The sequence below is a fragment of the Danio rerio genome, chromosome 6 (genome assembly GCF_052040795.2).
Source record: "Danio rerio strain M-AB ecotype USA chromosome 6, GRCz13ab, whole genome shotgun sequence".
Classification (NCBI taxonomy): Eukaryota; Metazoa; Chordata; class Actinopteri; order Cypriniformes; family Danionidae; genus Danio; species Danio rerio.
This window is the reverse complement of record NC_141026.1, coordinates 14,077,635-14,093,754: the sequence shown is the minus strand read 5'-3', so window position 1 is coordinate 14,093,754 and position 16,120 is coordinate 14,077,635. Positions and strand designations below refer to the sequence as shown.

At 37.8% G+C, this 16,120-nt stretch overlaps 3 protein-coding genes across 14 annotated transcripts in view; 2 read left to right on the top strand and 1 right to left on the bottom strand.

Annotated features, from left to right (window-relative positions):
* Window positions 1–16,120, bottom strand: part of stk24b (serine/threonine kinase 24b (STE20 homolog, yeast)) — an 835,587-nt gene that overhangs the window by 116,636 nt on the left and 702,831 nt on the right. The gene's annotated exons all lie outside the window — the stretch shown is intronic.
* Window positions 126–11,127, top strand: zdbf2 (zinc finger, DBF-type containing 2). 10 transcript variants are annotated; one of them, XM_087255766.1, is made up of 7 exons: window positions 126–210; window positions 763–855; window positions 2,472–2,516; window positions 4,096–4,129; window positions 4,273–4,366; window positions 6,478–6,605; window positions 8,504–11,127. In XM_087255766.1, exon 7 carries the CDS (start codon window positions 8,570–8,572, stop codon window positions 10,877–10,879), a length of 2,310 nt encoding a protein of 769 aa, XP_087111892.1. In that variant the 5' UTR covers window positions 126–210; window positions 763–855; window positions 2,472–2,516; window positions 4,096–4,129; window positions 4,273–4,366; window positions 6,478–6,605; window positions 8,504–8,569; the 3' UTR covers window positions 10,880–11,127.
* adam23a (ADAM metallopeptidase domain 23a) overlaps window positions 13,612–16,120 on the top strand; it is a 50,770-nt gene continuing 48,261 nt past the window's right edge. For all 3 annotated transcript variants that reach the window (XR_015493241.1, XM_087256758.1, XM_087256759.1), the window contains exons 1-3: window positions 13,612–13,838; window positions 14,544–14,761; window positions 15,278–15,354. Coding sequence is in view for 2 of the 3 variants with exons in the window: in XM_087256758.1 (XP_087112884.1) it covers window positions 13,760–13,838; window positions 14,544–14,761; window positions 15,278–15,354 (374 nt within the window). In the remaining variant the exon portion in view is untranslated. The remainder of the gene's footprint in view (window positions 13,839–14,543; window positions 14,762–15,277; window positions 15,355–16,120) is intronic.

The window sequence follows — 16,120 nt, the reverse complement described above, 5'->3', positions numbered from 1 at the left end:
TTTGCCATATTTGTAATGTTACCTTAAATTAAACCAGTCTATATTCTGTAAAATGTGATGTTGAGTATAACATACAGCTCCATTGATTAAAATCAGCTTCAGACTTGTAGGGGGCGGATTCCCGCGCTTTGCTCTTACGTCACTCCACGAGCAGACCTCTGCTAAACACGGATACCGATGGGATCTAAGTGGAATAACCTCTGTAATCAGGTGACAGCACGTCGAAGACTGCAGTATATTTTTTTCATTTGTTTCGCATATGATGTTCAAATGACTAACTTATTTATATCACGGTCCTGCTGTCACAATGTCCACGTTGCAATGCTAAGTGTCACTAGCTCGCTAAGTGCACTAGCATAGCTGGCTAGCAATACTGCAGTTTGTGTGTTGCTAAACAGCATAAGTTGCCTTAGCCCGCATTTAAAATGTAAACATTTTAAAAGACTCTTGAATTGAACGCGGATGTTTGTGTGGTAATATTGGGAAGCACCATTTAAATGGCCGCGGTTTTGTGTTTAGGCCGGTGAATGTGTGCTTGAGTAGTAAAAACTGGACAGTAAAGTATATTTAATTTTCATAAGTTTATTATTTGCTTCTTTTAAAGTAATTTACTAGTTTTGTCATACCCTATTTAAGCTGCAAGCCATGTTTTATTCATGTATGTTTTGTTCATAACGTTTTGTGTAGTTCGTTTTAAAAGACTTTAACAGTTACCTTAAAATACAGCTTTTTTATTCTTGTTTATGTATACTGTATGTTTAGATGCGACTTCTAACTTACTACACGTGGCTGTATACATAAATGCGGTGATGTGACACGGTGCGAAAACACTTTCCGTCATCCTCTCTCCTCCATGTAGGTGAGTGTAAATATATTGCTCATTGGTATAACTTTTTTGAGCACTTTTCTATATACTGTGCTCCGCATAAACGAGTACATTTTTATCAATTTCTCAGTAAATATAGGCAATGTATTTTGGTGCATTTAAACAAGTTACATTTATTTTAATATTTTAGTCACTAGACATATTTAGAAATTGAAAGATAATACTATTAAATTCAAGCAAAAAAAAAAAAAAAAAAGAAAACACAACCTACAGGGTTCATATGGTCATGGAAAACCTGGAAAAGTCATGGAATTTTGACATGGCATTTTCCAGGCCTAGAAAAGTTTTGGAGAAACAGAAAAACCCATAAAGTTTTGGAAAAGTCATGGAAATTAGTTTTACAAATATCAGTATACTTAAGTTAGGGTTGCACAATATTGGAAAAATCTGACATTAGGAGATTTTGTATTTCTGTGATATATATTGCGATGTAAACACAATTTCACCAGATGATTTAACAGGTTTATTTGGATTGATTGGATGGATTTTGTAGAGGAGTGTATCTCGAATAATATATAACAAATTAATTACAAGCATAGATAAATAAAATATTGCAAAGATAAAAGAGAATTATAGTTTCAGTCACAATTCACTCAAAGATTGAAATGTACTCACTATTTACTTACACTTCCTTTGTTTCAGTACTATAGGAGATATTAAATTATATTCTTTTTGTGTTTATTTTATAAAAAGAAAACTCATCATAGTTTGAAACAAGTGAAGGGTGTAATGAAAATAGAAAGTAATTTTTGGTTAAACTACCTCTTTAAAAATGCATGCAGAAGATAACTTTTACTCCATTATGATTAAACTCTATATTAAACTATAATCCCAACATTGCATATCCTGCGATGTGACTGTTGCGGATACACACATTGCGATATCGATGCTGAAACAATATATTGTGCAGCCCTAACTTGAATGAAGGTTAGTTGTCTTTATTTCTTTTTCTGTCCTTATCCAAAAACTTGCTTTTATATTGTTTATGCTGTGTAAGCATTATCAAAATCAATTTTACATAGAGATAAAAACAAAATAGATTGTTGTGTGTTCTATGATATGCTGTTATAAATTTGAACGTCATTGTTCTTTTTATTATTTATAATGTATATAGACATTACATGAAACATTACATCATGAATATGTACTTGAAAGTTCTGGAAAAGTCTTGGAATTTTAGTTGTAAAAATGTGTATGACCCTGAACCTACAAAATTTCAACTAAATTTTTTATTTATTTTTTTGCTTCTTGATTTTTCCTTTTTTTTAAAATTTGTATTTAATAATTTTCTATAGCATAAATTTGGGTGTACTAGTTTTTTGGATTGTTATCGTAAGTTATTTTGTTAGATAAGCTCCAGATTTGGCTTCAGTACTGACTAATCTAATGTATATGCACAAATATAATATTGTATAGCTTCCTATTAAAATATGAATTTAAAAGAGAGATTTGTGAGGGGTGTACTTATATATGCTGAGCACTGTAAGTGGAAATTATTTGTAAAATACACCATACACCAGTAGTTGCTAGTAATGATATTTTGTAATGAGCTCTTTCTCTGTTTTCTGTGTGTTATTGTGTAAAGACAGTACCATGCCCTTGGGGGAGGGACCAAAGCCGTCTGCTAAAAGTAAGTGTCTAATCTTAGATTTAAAAAAATCATATCTTGTTAACATTCAAGAATGTGCATTCAATTCTAATAAACAACATTTCAGCACCGATTTGATTAGTCGAATATTATCAAATGTCTGTGTAATTAGTGCCATGGACAGGTTGTGACACATATTCTTATATCTTGCATTATAAACAAAACACTACTATTAAGAAAAACATTAGCTAAATAATCTACAGATTACATTCAATTTGCCTAATAGAAGGATAATGAGGAATTTTTAAGGTGGGTTTTAAGATTTGAAACAAGCAAGAATTTTAAGTATATTTCTCTTTAAGGTATAGTTCACCCAAAAATAAAATTTTCTCACCATTTTCTCAGTCTTAATTGGGCACAAAATGTTTGTTGTTGTAGCTGGAAGGACATTCGCTGTGTAAAACATATGCTGGAATAGTTGGCGGTTGATTCCGCTGTGGCGAATCCTGATAAATAAGGGACTGAGCCAAAAGAAAATGAATGATATGGAAAATGCATGTATGGACCTGTTTACACCTATTAGGATTAGGCATGGGCTAGTATAAGATTCCGACAGTATGATAACCTTGAATAAAAAATATCACGGTATCACAGAATTGTGATTACTGCTTTAAAATACTGTTAGTTCTTTTTAAATGTCTGGGTAAAAAACTGAAACTTGTCCCCCGTTGAATACAATATATATATTTTTTTTGAGAAAGATTTAAAATATTTTGAAACAGTAAACATGTCAGGATAAATAATTCAACTCAATTATTTAGTTCAAAAACACGGATTTCTTTACAATTTAAAATGGCATCTTTGGATATCTTTTCTGCTGGAAAAAAACGTAAATAAAAAAAATCCTACACATACCTTAGGAATAGTATAGCAGAAAATTTAGGTAGTTTTAATACCTTGACTTTTCTAAACCATGGTATAACTTAAAAATGGTTAATGTCCCATGCCTAATTGGGATGCATTGTTAGTAATCTGATTATAAATGGACAACTCCAAATAAAGGTGTAAACAGTATTTGAAACATCTTGAGCTGATCTATTGTCAACCACTTTTCTATTTTCAGAGTCAGTTGAAAATGCATTCAGCAGGATTGCTTTTATTGTGTAAAAGCTCATGTGGTAAAATGGATCAGCCAAAAAGACAGCCTCTTAGGCCTACTAACCTAATTCATAAACATTGCGGGATATGTTATTGAGGCACACTAACCAGACTACATTTAAACATCTAATTTTCAGTGAAATCATATATGGTTTGAAGGCAAAAATGGACAAACACAATGTTATTTTACCAGTCCCCAATCTTACACAAAAGTGTTAGGCCTAGTTTTGTCATAGTTTTTGAAAGAGATCAGTCTCTGTCTGTAAATTCCACAAACGTATTTTTAAATATTAGAGAGAAAGATTAGAAAAGTGTATACATCCACCCAGACCCTTCCCTCAAAGAAATCAGTCCAAAAGAGACAAACAACAACACCAGGTTTTAATATCTACTTATTAGCTCAACCTAATAGCAAATTTGTATTAAAATTGTATATAAAACTTAATGATTTATCATGTTGTAGATGCAGAGAGGCGTCCAACTGACATATCCGGCAGGTGAGTTTGTGTGAAAATAAATTCAACATTTGCAGCAATCCACTTGCCATTTGTTATTTATTCTCAGTATAAACAAAATAAAAAATATAATTTTTATTTAATTTCAGATTTTTTTCTAATTCTTCGTTTTACCCTATCTGCAGAACACGTAGAGAAGAGCCTGTGGCTGGTCCGTCCAGCTATCAAAGACAGGGTTACTGCAGCTGCTGTCAAGTTCTCTACAATAGTGTGGAACAAGTGCGTAACTTTGTGTCATTTCATAGTTTTTCCCTTTTATAAAACTATTTTGGTCACAGTATACAGTGGGGGAAAATAACAATCACAATTGATAATCACAATTTTCTAAGAAAACATATTCCTAAAGCTGTTGTTGACTTTTGAAATTTTTAGCAGATTTTTATCAACTAAAGAAATTCATATGCAAAGAAATCAAAACTATTATTTTACAAATTAAATTAAGTGTAAAAAAATATTGAAAAGTATTGAACACATGAAGAATTCATCATTGTAAATTATTATTAGCTGCTTCATTCCAACATCTACATTATCAGGATGATGAAGATGAACCAGGGTGAACATTTCAGCAAGACAGTGATCCAATAAACAGCCAAGGAAACTCTCAAGTGCTTTCAGAGAAAGAAAATAAAGCTGTAGTATGGCCCAGTCAATCACCTGACTTAAATCCAATAGGAAATAAAAAAATAAAGATCAAATTTGACAGACGAAACCCACAAAACCATCTAGATGTTTACACTTTGTTGAAAAAATTCTTCATTTTGACCTCATTTTCCATATGTGAGTCGTCTTTAAGCTGCCATCACCAAAAAAGCCTTTTATATGAAGTGTTAAATGCATTTCAAATACATTTCAAATTACTGATTTTTTTCAGATTTCTTTATGTTTTGTTCTATTTTTTATGTTTGTATTGTTTGTTTGTTTTTACCAAAATCTGGTTCAATTTCATGTCAGCAGCTCCTTTAGAAATTATTCCCAGGAAAAAAAAATGAACAAAACATGAGGTGTTCAATACTTATATTCCCCATTTGCTTTTGTTAAGTAGTTCTATCTAAACAAAGCACTGTTTAATACAAACCACCATTGAAGTATATATTGAATGTGAAACCCAAGGTATACTTGTTGGCATATACACAGTCAATCACATGCCCTTTCAAAGTATACCTCATTGGATAGTGTGCACAAAACCACATGTTATATGAGCAGCAGACAGCTTCCTTAGTCTCCACCAGTGTCTTAATCTTTTTTTTACCAAACATTATGAGCACTGAAAGTGTTCATTTACATATTTCAACTGAGACGCATTGTGTGTTGACATGGTTAACAAGTAGTGAAATAAACAATTCAAAGTACATGTATAAGCTGCATGTAGTTTATAGGCATGGTTACAATATCTGTATACACTGTTGATGATGAAATTGCTGTCCTCCTGTGTTTGTGTAACCTGGTGTACAAGTAAAAAGGGATCGTTCACCTAAAAATGAAAATGTGGTATTTTTTTACTCTTCTGTAAATTTTTCCTCAGGCCATTGAAGATGTAGGTGGCTGTTTTCTTCAACAGTAAAGAAGCTTTTTAGCTGAAACCTTTGTCATTTGGTATCCATATAATGGAGGTCAGTGGATGTCATCACTGAGATTCCAAAAATACAATTCTTCAAACAAATCAAAAGTACCACCAGTGTCTCCTGATGATGCAATTAGGTATCACGTAGTGAAACAGGGTATGCGCTGAAGGATGTGCTATGAGCATCTCAAGAGCACCACATAATGACGAATTTGTTTGCCTGTCCTATCTCTCTGTGGTTCAGCTCTTGTGTGATTTTGCATCTGTGAATACGTCATTATAGACTCTCAGTGCATATTTCAGACGACATGCTCTGAGATGTTTGCCCAGGCTGGGAATAACAGGTAATAAAGTTGTAAATACTTTTGCACCGAGCAATCATTTCACTTTGTAAGATCTCAGTTCATTGTGAGGAGCTACTGGTTATAATTATGATTTGTTTTGCATACATTCTTTTTTATCTCAAAGTGATGACACACTGATTTCTATTAAATGGATACCAGAGAACAACAGTTTTAGCTGAAAATCAGTTTTACTATTCTGCTGAAGAAAAGGTCACCTCCATCTTAGGTGGTATGAAGGTGAGTAAATTAACAGGAAATTTTCATTTTTGAGTGAAAAAAATCCCTTTAAGTTGTTAGTTTACCTTTTTGTGGCTTCAAGATTCTAATAGCATGCATTTATGATTATTTGTCATCTATATTATTATTATTAATATTTTGACGTGAGTTATTATGATTTATTGTAAACAGTGAGTTGTATTTTGCAGCATATCTTGAGTGCCCAACATCGAGAAGTGGTACGAGCTTCGAGAGCTAATGTATCCTCTGGAAGTTTATTGGAAAGATTTCTTCAGGATGTGCTTCAGCATCATCCACACCACTACAGTGATACGCGGTACGCTAGCCTTCTCTTTTAATTTACCGGTGGCCTGTTTTAGTAATGAGGTTCAACCAACTCTGAGTTTAAACTTGAACTCTGAGTTAATTTACAGAGAGATTAAAAACTCTGAGTTTTCGGTTTCAGAATAGCGTAGCGAAACTCAGAGTTAAGCGCACACACAGCAACTACAAAAAGGCATTATCAATGGAGCGCGGATATAACGAGTGACTAATAACGAGTGTCTTAAAAAAAGAGATCATCATTTCCTTCTCCAGCTGAACTTGATGTGCTCATGCAAAGTTATAGCAAATATGAGCATATATTTAAAAAAAGCAACACCACTGCATTAGTGAAACAGAGACAGTTAGCCTGGGAAAACAGCTGCTCAAGTTAATGCATAATTTTACATCTAAAGTATTTAAATATTTTAGTATAATAAAATAAGTAATGCTATGTGTGACGTTTATAAAATTTTACACACGTTCCCGTTTTTATACATCAGTTTTATATTTTAAACTTTATATATCAGTTTTAATAGATTTAAAAGTGCACTTGTGTGTCTGCTTTTTTATTGATAAAGTGGTAGAGGTTGATATGACATTAGAATGTAAGCAGAACTAAACAATAGTTTATAGAAAGAATAATAATCCCATTATTCTAGTAACTGTACATGTCCTTTTGGAAGGTCAGTGAATTTAAGCTAATTATTTATTAAAAAAGGACAAGCCACTCTCGTACGTGACTTCTTTGTGTGACTGAAATGTTGGCAATAGCTCCGTTTCCATCCAAATATATGAATTAAATTTATGTACAAAACTGGAATAGCCTAACACATAAAAGATGCGAATAAAGCAGCGTTTCCATCCAACGAGTCGAAGAGAACAAAATCGTCACTTACTGATTAACCTGGTGCCAAATATCAACAGTTAAAACAGAATTTACTGCTGCAGAAGAAGCTGCATCAATCTTTTTTTTTATTTAATAAATGTACTTGCGCCTCAGAAGACAATACTGACACACAATGAACACGTGGGGGCGTTTGAAGCCATAAGACCCGGAGAACAGACGCTTTTGACACACTCCAGACGCTCTAGAGGTCATTAATAATATAATAACACTAATACTGAAACGGTTAAGGCGTTTTAGAATGATCAAAACAACATTTAAGATGTTTTGCAATGTGCTCAGCCTGCTGGTTTGTCTATTCACAAAGATTTTTATCATTATATGATCTTTTATAGCAAACCATTTTTAAATGCACATACTGTAATTTGTCCAGTAAAAGTGTTTTCATCATAGTTTAGGCTCATCTTTTCTTATCGAATAAAACGTTATCCTACTCAGTTATGCGCAAATGTTTTTTATGCGTATTTTCGAAAGTTTTGCGCATCCTGTCGTTTCCATCAACCATTTTTTTACGCATATCCAAAATCAGCATTAAAATAAGTAGGTGGAAACGTAAGGCTAAGATGAGAAATACCGCTTCGCCTTAAAAAATGGGGAGGAGACTGACAGAAACTCAGAGTTTAGAGAATAAAACCTGCTCCTGACTAGGTTAGGTTCACAGAGTAATTTACCACGGTAACTGACTCTGAGTTAAAGTTACCTCTCTTTCAGAAACAGGCTTGACTTACCCTACTTTTTTTCGAGTTTAACAAACCTGCCATTTTGAAACAGAAAACCCAAAGTTTCTCTCATTTCAGGGTTAAAATACTCTGAGTTTTCACTTAACCTTCTTTCTAAACGGGCCCCAGATCTCTTTTTGAGCCTTGTTGACATGTTCCTATAATACAGTATATTCTGTTTTGTGAATTGTAAGTAAAAAACACACAGTCATTGCTTTTTAAACTTCTTTTTTCTATAGACCTACCCATGCTGATCTACCTTTGTTAACCACCCCGCTTGTCCCAAAGGAGGTGCTCTCAGAGGTATACTGTGGATCAGATGACGATGGGGTCTCTGTTGGGACACGAGAGGAGATGCCTACCTCTGATGAAGAGTCCTGTCAAATGCTGCAAGTTGCAACAGCAGGTCCTGCAGTAACAACTGACTTTACTGCAAATACACACTTACAAACTGCTTCCCAAAAAGGAAAAATGGTGCCTGAACAACCTCCCCCTGAAAAGTATTCCCCCACACAGGGTTTTTTGCACAGGACTAGTGGGAGTTCAGCCAACGACAAACTACATACATCACAATTCACACTGCCTGTTCAGAGAGAAAGCTCACATACACACCCCTCTAGACATCCTCCTTCAGAGGGTGCACCAGTCTCCAAGACTGGAGCTGTTGAACACAGAAAAGCACACAAGAAAACCAATAGGGAAAATGAGGGGAGTGACACCATTAAAGCTTCCTGTGCCCCACCAGCTGCAAAGTGCATTACCTCAAAGGACCAGCCTGAAACCTTTCGATCGGTGACCGAGGAGTCCACAAAGTGGATTTCAGCACTGCCACCTTGGAAAGGCCTCCCCAGAGAACAAACATTCAGTAATCTGTCTGACCAGATTCGAGACGTGATAGAGGAGGTTATTGAAAAATACTGTTATGGTCTCAACGTGGACCAGCAAGAAGAGGATGGCAGCTTTCTTTTAGGTCCTCAGTCTGTGAGTGACTCCAAAGGCAGTGAAGAATGGGACAATGCAATACAAGTGGCTCTGGGAAAGACAAAGGGTGAAGAAAAGAATTTGGCCCAGTTGTTGGAGGTTCATATAGACCTTGAAGACCAAACGTACCAAACTCAGCTGGACACAGCCCTTAACACCGTGGGAACACCTGAGGAACCCAAGCAGAATGCTGAAGACAATGTGATTCCCGATCTTCCACACATACCACAGTCTTTTGTTGGAAAAACGTGGACACAAGTGATGTTTGAAGATGACATTAAAATAGATTCCATAGTGAGAGAGTTTCAACAAGGTCAGTTCCGGTGCTATTTTGATAGTGAATCTTTAGCTATGTTTGGTAAGCACTGTAAGAAAAGAAGAAAAAATAAGAAGCGGGACAATAAAGAACAAACGGAAACCGTTGAATTGAATCCTACAGACATATTGCCGCTAATTGAACACAACGAAGAAGACCCCAAACATTCAGCAGTTTTGGTTAAGAAAACTAGGCAAAAATATTACAGACAAGCATCTCGTTGTCAAGTGGTGAAAGTAAGCCACGGTACACAGACCATCCCTCTTAGCTGCCCTATGGTGCGGTCAAAGCCAACACAAGAAACATTCCCTTCCACATACAATGATGAGCCTCTGCAATGCCCTAGCCCTGAAAGAACCCCTGAAATGAAGACCAGACTCTGTGCCCTGAAGCTTCCAACATCATACTGCAAGATAATGAGTCCACTGCAGCCCAAAACTGTGGTCTATGTACTTTCTTCCCCCGATGGGGGTCAAGGAATATCCAAGCCTACCCCAATCAAGAAAGCAGGGAGGAAGCGTAAATCATGTGATAGTGATGGTGGCCTGAAGTACAAATACAAAAAGACACCTCTTAAATTTCATGACCCTTTGACCAACAGGATCTTGAAGAGTCCACCAAAAGGCATGTCTTCACCCCCTAATTCCAAATCTCTTTCTCACGTCCGACAGCTGTTTCGTAGCCTTAGCCCAGATATTAATAAAGAGAGGCAGGGGCAGTCACCAGGAAGTTCTCGGAAGGGTCGTGGTAGGAGAAACATGGTTGATCTATGTACCACCACTTCGGACTCTATCCTGGAGAGCGGTGGCCCCTCAGAACCTAGTTCTTCTTTGACTAGCAGTCGAAGAGCAATTTTTACACGCTCCTCTATCTCGAGTAGAAGTTGTTTACTTCTCGGACACCTCACACCATCTGCCCATGTAGATGATTCATCCAAAGCACATTCTCACTCTTGTGCAGGGAGTTCCTATAAGGTTGGAGGAATGGAACAAGAGGAGCACATCCAACAAACATCTGTTGACCAAACACCAATCAGACGTAGCTTGCGGAGAGCTGGACTTCTAACTCCAGCCAAGAGACCATCGGTACCCCCTTACAGGACTAAGAGAAAGTCAGCCAAACAACAGCGCAAAGTTAAATCACAAGGCAGTCTCCAGCGATCTGTTAGCTCTCATATATCTGCAGAATGTAGGACATCTCCCAGAAACAAGAGCCCTGGTCGGGCGTCACTGAGATCATCAGCTTCCTCTAATTTGGCGATTCAGCCAGTTATTACATCCTCTTCTAAACAAATAAATACAATGCTCAGTGCCAGTCAGCAGAAGAGAGGGAGGGGGAGGACCGCCACTGTACATACAGCAGACTGAACGTTATCAGACACCAGCCATGAGCATAAGCTGTCTTCTGTTCTCTAAATGCTGTATAGTTTTGCACAGTTGAATTTCAGCTGACTGTTTCTAGTTGAAGTTCATTTTTTTTGTCTGTATGTTAATTTGTCATAAGCATTTTTGTAACTGGTAACAAGAATATTTTTTAAGTTTATAATGGGGTATTTTCTCAAAGGTTGATATTGATGGTTGTAAATTAAATTTATAAAACATATTTTTGTCTTTCAGTATTGTATTGAGCGCATTTTTCCCCTCTTGGTATTGGTACTTAGAAAGTCTTGAAAATTGCAAACTAACAAATGGAAAAACTGCCTAAGTCAGAAATGCATAGTGAATGTGCTCTTTGGGAGTCAGCCATACATTTTCTCTCACAAACAACAATACAAGTGCTTTTAACATTAGTGCATAAAGGGCTGGAGTAATGTTTGGTTTCATTGCAGAGAGAATGGTATAGGTCAGGGGTGTCCAAACTTGGTCCTGGAGGGCCGGTGTCCTGCATATTTTAGTTCCAACCCTAATTAAACATACCTGAACCAGCTAATCAAGGTCTTTTTAGGTATACTAGAAACTTCCAGGCAGGTGTGTTGAAGGAAGTTGGAGCCAAACCAATGCAGGACACCAGCCCTCCAGGACTGAGTTTGGACACCCCTGGTATTGATCATGGGTGTCCAAACTCGGTCCTGGAGGGCCAGAGTTTAGGTCCAACTTACCTCAGCACACCTGCCAAGAGGTTTCCAGTATATATAGCTTGATAAGCTGGTTCAGGTGTGTTTGATTAGGGTTGGAGCTAAACTCTCCAGGACACTGGCCCTCCAGGACCAAGTTTGGACACCCCTGGTATAGGTCTTGTGCAAATATGATTGCAGTAACACTTTATTCTTCAATTAAAACAAGGGAAAATATGTAATAAAAGTGATCAGGAGTAGGCTTGAAAAGCACTGTCTCCCTAGCAAAAGTAAAGAAAACCTGGTGCTCTTTGAATGTTGTTCAGAAATTATATTTAACTTGTTTTAAAGAATGTTTCACTCATCAGAAAGTTGGTAAAGATTTGTGGTGTTGAAAAATCGTCACTACTCATGGTCAAAGATGACTTCACTGGAAACAAATGGGCAATTTATTTAATCAAGTGGAAATGGACTGTGTCAAATCAAAGTCATATGCCCGATTCACACAGGGCTTCAGCGTCAACGCTTGACGAAGTACGTGTCTGAAGTTGTGGCTGACTTGATCGTCATAGCAGTGTCAGCCAATGAAATTAGTCTGAAGTCGACTACTGTCTGAGCTGGTGTATTTGCATAAAGCGATCTGATTGGCTGGCACGTCTGTTGGTGCTTGAAAAGTTAAGAAATTCCCACTTTCTACAGTGAGCAACGCCACTGAAGTGGCCACGACGGATCCATAATGCAGTTCGGCAACACTAACCATTCAAAGTGAATTTGAAGCGTTGACGCTGACGCCTCTTATGAATGGAGCATTACTGAAGACTTAAGCCCCGCTCAGATCACACGATTTTTATTGTTGGTTATGAAAGTCACTATGTCTGATTATGCGATTTTTGTCTTGATAAAATCTTGACTTGTTGTTGGTAACAAATGTGCCAGACTACACGTTCCTTCACGATCAGTCCTCTCGTGATGTCTATGAAGAGCGTTATTTCCCAAAGCAGTCACAAATGGAGACCAGAAAAAATTAAACATGCCAGACTTTCTGCGATGGTGTTGTGGGGTGTCGCAGACATTGTATCGGTTGTCGTAAACTATGCCACATTACATGAGAAGAAACGATTGAATCTTGAGTCACGACGCCCATTTGTCATTTACGACTACCCACGACACCCAGCCTACGACATGAAAATCGTGACAAAATTGTGTGATCTGACCAGGGCTTTAGAAGCACAAATTTTGTCTCAGTTACAGCAAAACATATTTCAAAATGTCATATATATTTTGAAAAATGAAAGTGTCTGCATTTTTCATAAGAGAATATTTGAACTTGTACAAGTTATCTTTTTATGTCCACTTTAAGCAATACTCTGCCAAGTGTTCTCTTTAAAAATAAACCAAACTTAATTCTGAGCCTCAAAAAGTGGTTAAATTGTAATAAATTGATTATAACTACTGTGTAATATTAAATAACACTTAACAGAAATGAAATAAAGCATGTTACAGTTCTACAATTACTATGCAAACATCAGCTTTTTCTACCAAAATGTAGTTGTGTGGGTTGAGAAAACGAAATAAACAGCTGAAATATATTAAACATTTTTATAAAAGAAAAACACCAATCCTCTATATGATTGACGTAAAAAAATAATGTACAAATGGTGACTGAAAAAAAGGAAGTCAATTATAAATTGGTTTAAAAAAACTGGTGGGTTTGTGCCTGCATGTTTGACGTAGCTTGGTTTTGTTATGACAATTGCATTTATGAGAAAATTATGGCCAAATCTTTAATTTGAGGCTTAGTTGTCCAAATGTATTATAATAACCATTGATGAGTCCATGGTAAATCTCCAATTAGCCGGGATGAGCGTGTTGGCGAGTATACAAAGTGAGGCTGGATGACGCGTCAGCGCAGCAGAAGATGCACTGCGCAATCGCATTGGCTTCCCGTACGGTATGAGCTGCTTGGCCACCGCCTTCCTCCACCCGTGCTGCCACCCCTTCGCCTTCTTCCAAGTCCTCCCCACCCCTCAGCATCCCGACCGTGCTACCCACCCCTCAGTCTCCGATGCTGCATGAAGGATTTCCCCCTCTTCCCGCGGGATACGCACCGAAATCGCTCTCGTAATAATGCACTGCGACGCTCGCTATACATTGACGCGCTAATGACATTTTATTTAGTCTTCAAATATGAATCATGCGTCTGATATTCCATCTGTGTCTGCTCGCTAGCATCATTATTTCCGTGCCATCTTCTATCGCCACATCATCAACGGGTGAGTATAGTGTTTGTCTTGCATAACTTTTGGTATTTACATAATTCACCGCCGTTGACGCTATACGTTAGGTGTTTTTCCAACGCCTTTTGTTGCGGTAGGAAATCCCAGCTAGATACGCAGGTTCTCTAAGCAGAGCAGCCTCCATTACTTAACTGTGTTTACGGCCGTTTATACGTGTCAATCTATGCAGAGGGGGGTGAAAGCTTTTGAAGGCCCCTGTATGGGTTGACAACCCCATTAGTTTATAGAGCCGTGTGGGAACATGTTATTAGTGAGGCGCGCTGCATCTTAATTCGATTACCATGACAATAGATTATTATTAGCTGACGTGATGCTCATCTAATGCCTTTACCGTTCAGATATCGCATATCCGAATATACAGCTGATAAAAGTTGAGAAAAATGCATATGGATGCGTTTTGTCAATAAGTGTCTCTCGTTTCTCTGTTGCCATCGCATGTATCATGTCTCGCCCTCTCACCCACTGTCTTGCATTTGTGATCAGATTTCAGTGTTTTATTTGGTTATCATCCGTAGTGCCTCCGTTCGATACACACAGAGATCTGCATAAGAGAGATCTGTGCGCAGCTTCTCTGCAGCATCACAGGGCTGCAACCGCTGGCACACGTTCATATATAATTGACAGGATCCCTCTCTGAGATGGAGACTGTAAAGCAGTAAACAGTTTCCTCCTGTCCTGCAGTTTCCAGCTCCGTGCAGAATGAGGCTCTCAGGGATCAGCACGTGTCTGAGACCCCGCGAGAGGCGACAGCACCGGACGATTCGACCGAAGGCAAAACAGGAGAGCACCCTGTCACCATCACATATCCCTCCCGGCTCATCTACTACCTGAACGAGGAGTCGGAGAGCACCTTTCATGACCTGGACACTCGGGCGAAGAACCAGGCTGGAGACGGACAGGTGAGAGTGTAAACTGTGACAGCCGCCCTCAACTTTACAAATCTAGCCCTCTCCGCTAACACTCATGCACTAATAATGAGTTATAGAGCGAGTGAGTTGCTTCATTCGACAGCAGCTGGGAATGGTGCAGTGTGCCCAATGCTCAGAGCTGATCCAGGTTCACTGGCCCTCCCTCACAAATCTAACACACTTTTCGCAAAAGAAGCAGTTTTCACTCCCCCCTCCGCTCTCTGTGGCCAACAGACGTTGTGGGATTGCATTGTGCGCACACTTTCACTTTACTTCTGCCAATGCAGTATTTTTGCTGTAAAACAGCACAGCTGTGTGATTTATGATGCTCCTGAGCAGATGTTTTGTCTATAGATGCACTTTGCTTGTTGGGAATATGACTTAATGTGCGAGAAAAACAGCAATGAAAAGATTTCTTTGAATAGCGTTTGTTGGCAGTTTTGACATGGCGACATATGTTTGTTTTGTGAAGTGGTAATGAGTCCCTGTTTATCTCCCCGACCCCAGGATGTCCACCTGGCCCAAGCAAGTTTCCAGCTGGACGCCTTTGGCACCACATTCACTCTGGACCTTACTTTGAACAAGTAAGTGTCTGCGTATGTGTGTGTGTACTTTTTTGTGGTTTACGAATTGCATTATAACATGGGTGTGGTCTCTTTGTAATACAATGTTTAGGTGGTTTATGAGGACATGTAATGAGTCCTCATTATTCAAACCTGAAAAAAACATATTTAATTCAGTCTTTTAACTTTCAAAAATTTAACATGTTTCCTGTGAGCATTGGGTTAAAGATCCCATGAAATTAAAATTAAGTTTTTATGTTAGCATCAGCATTGTTCGTTTTTTTAAGATATCTGTATGCTAGTGTGCTCCAAAACAGTGATGAATTTCATGTTTAGAAAATATAAACTTCTAAAGTAGGGGTGCCCAAACTCGTTCTTGTAAGACCGGTGTACTGGAAAGTTTATTTGCAAGCCAATCAAACACACCTGGGCTAGCTAATCAAGCCCTTACTAGACTTTCTAGAAACAACCATGCTGGTGTGTTGAGGCAAGTTGGAGCTAAATTCTACAGGACACTGGCCTTCCAGGCCTGAGTTTGGGCACCCCTGTTCTAAAGCTTGTAGTCTGTCACTTTCACCTAAATGGGTCAACGGTTTTATTCACATCACCTACTACTATAGTTTTAATACTTCGGTTTCTCATCAAATTATAGCCAATCAAATGCTCTCTAGTATCTGACATGCCCAACCCCTTCAAGACGGTTCTCATTTGCTTTTCATTTGATGAGCTTGAGCTCAACCACTCTCACTGGCAGATTGGTCATAAAACAAATTGCTATTGGTTGTTT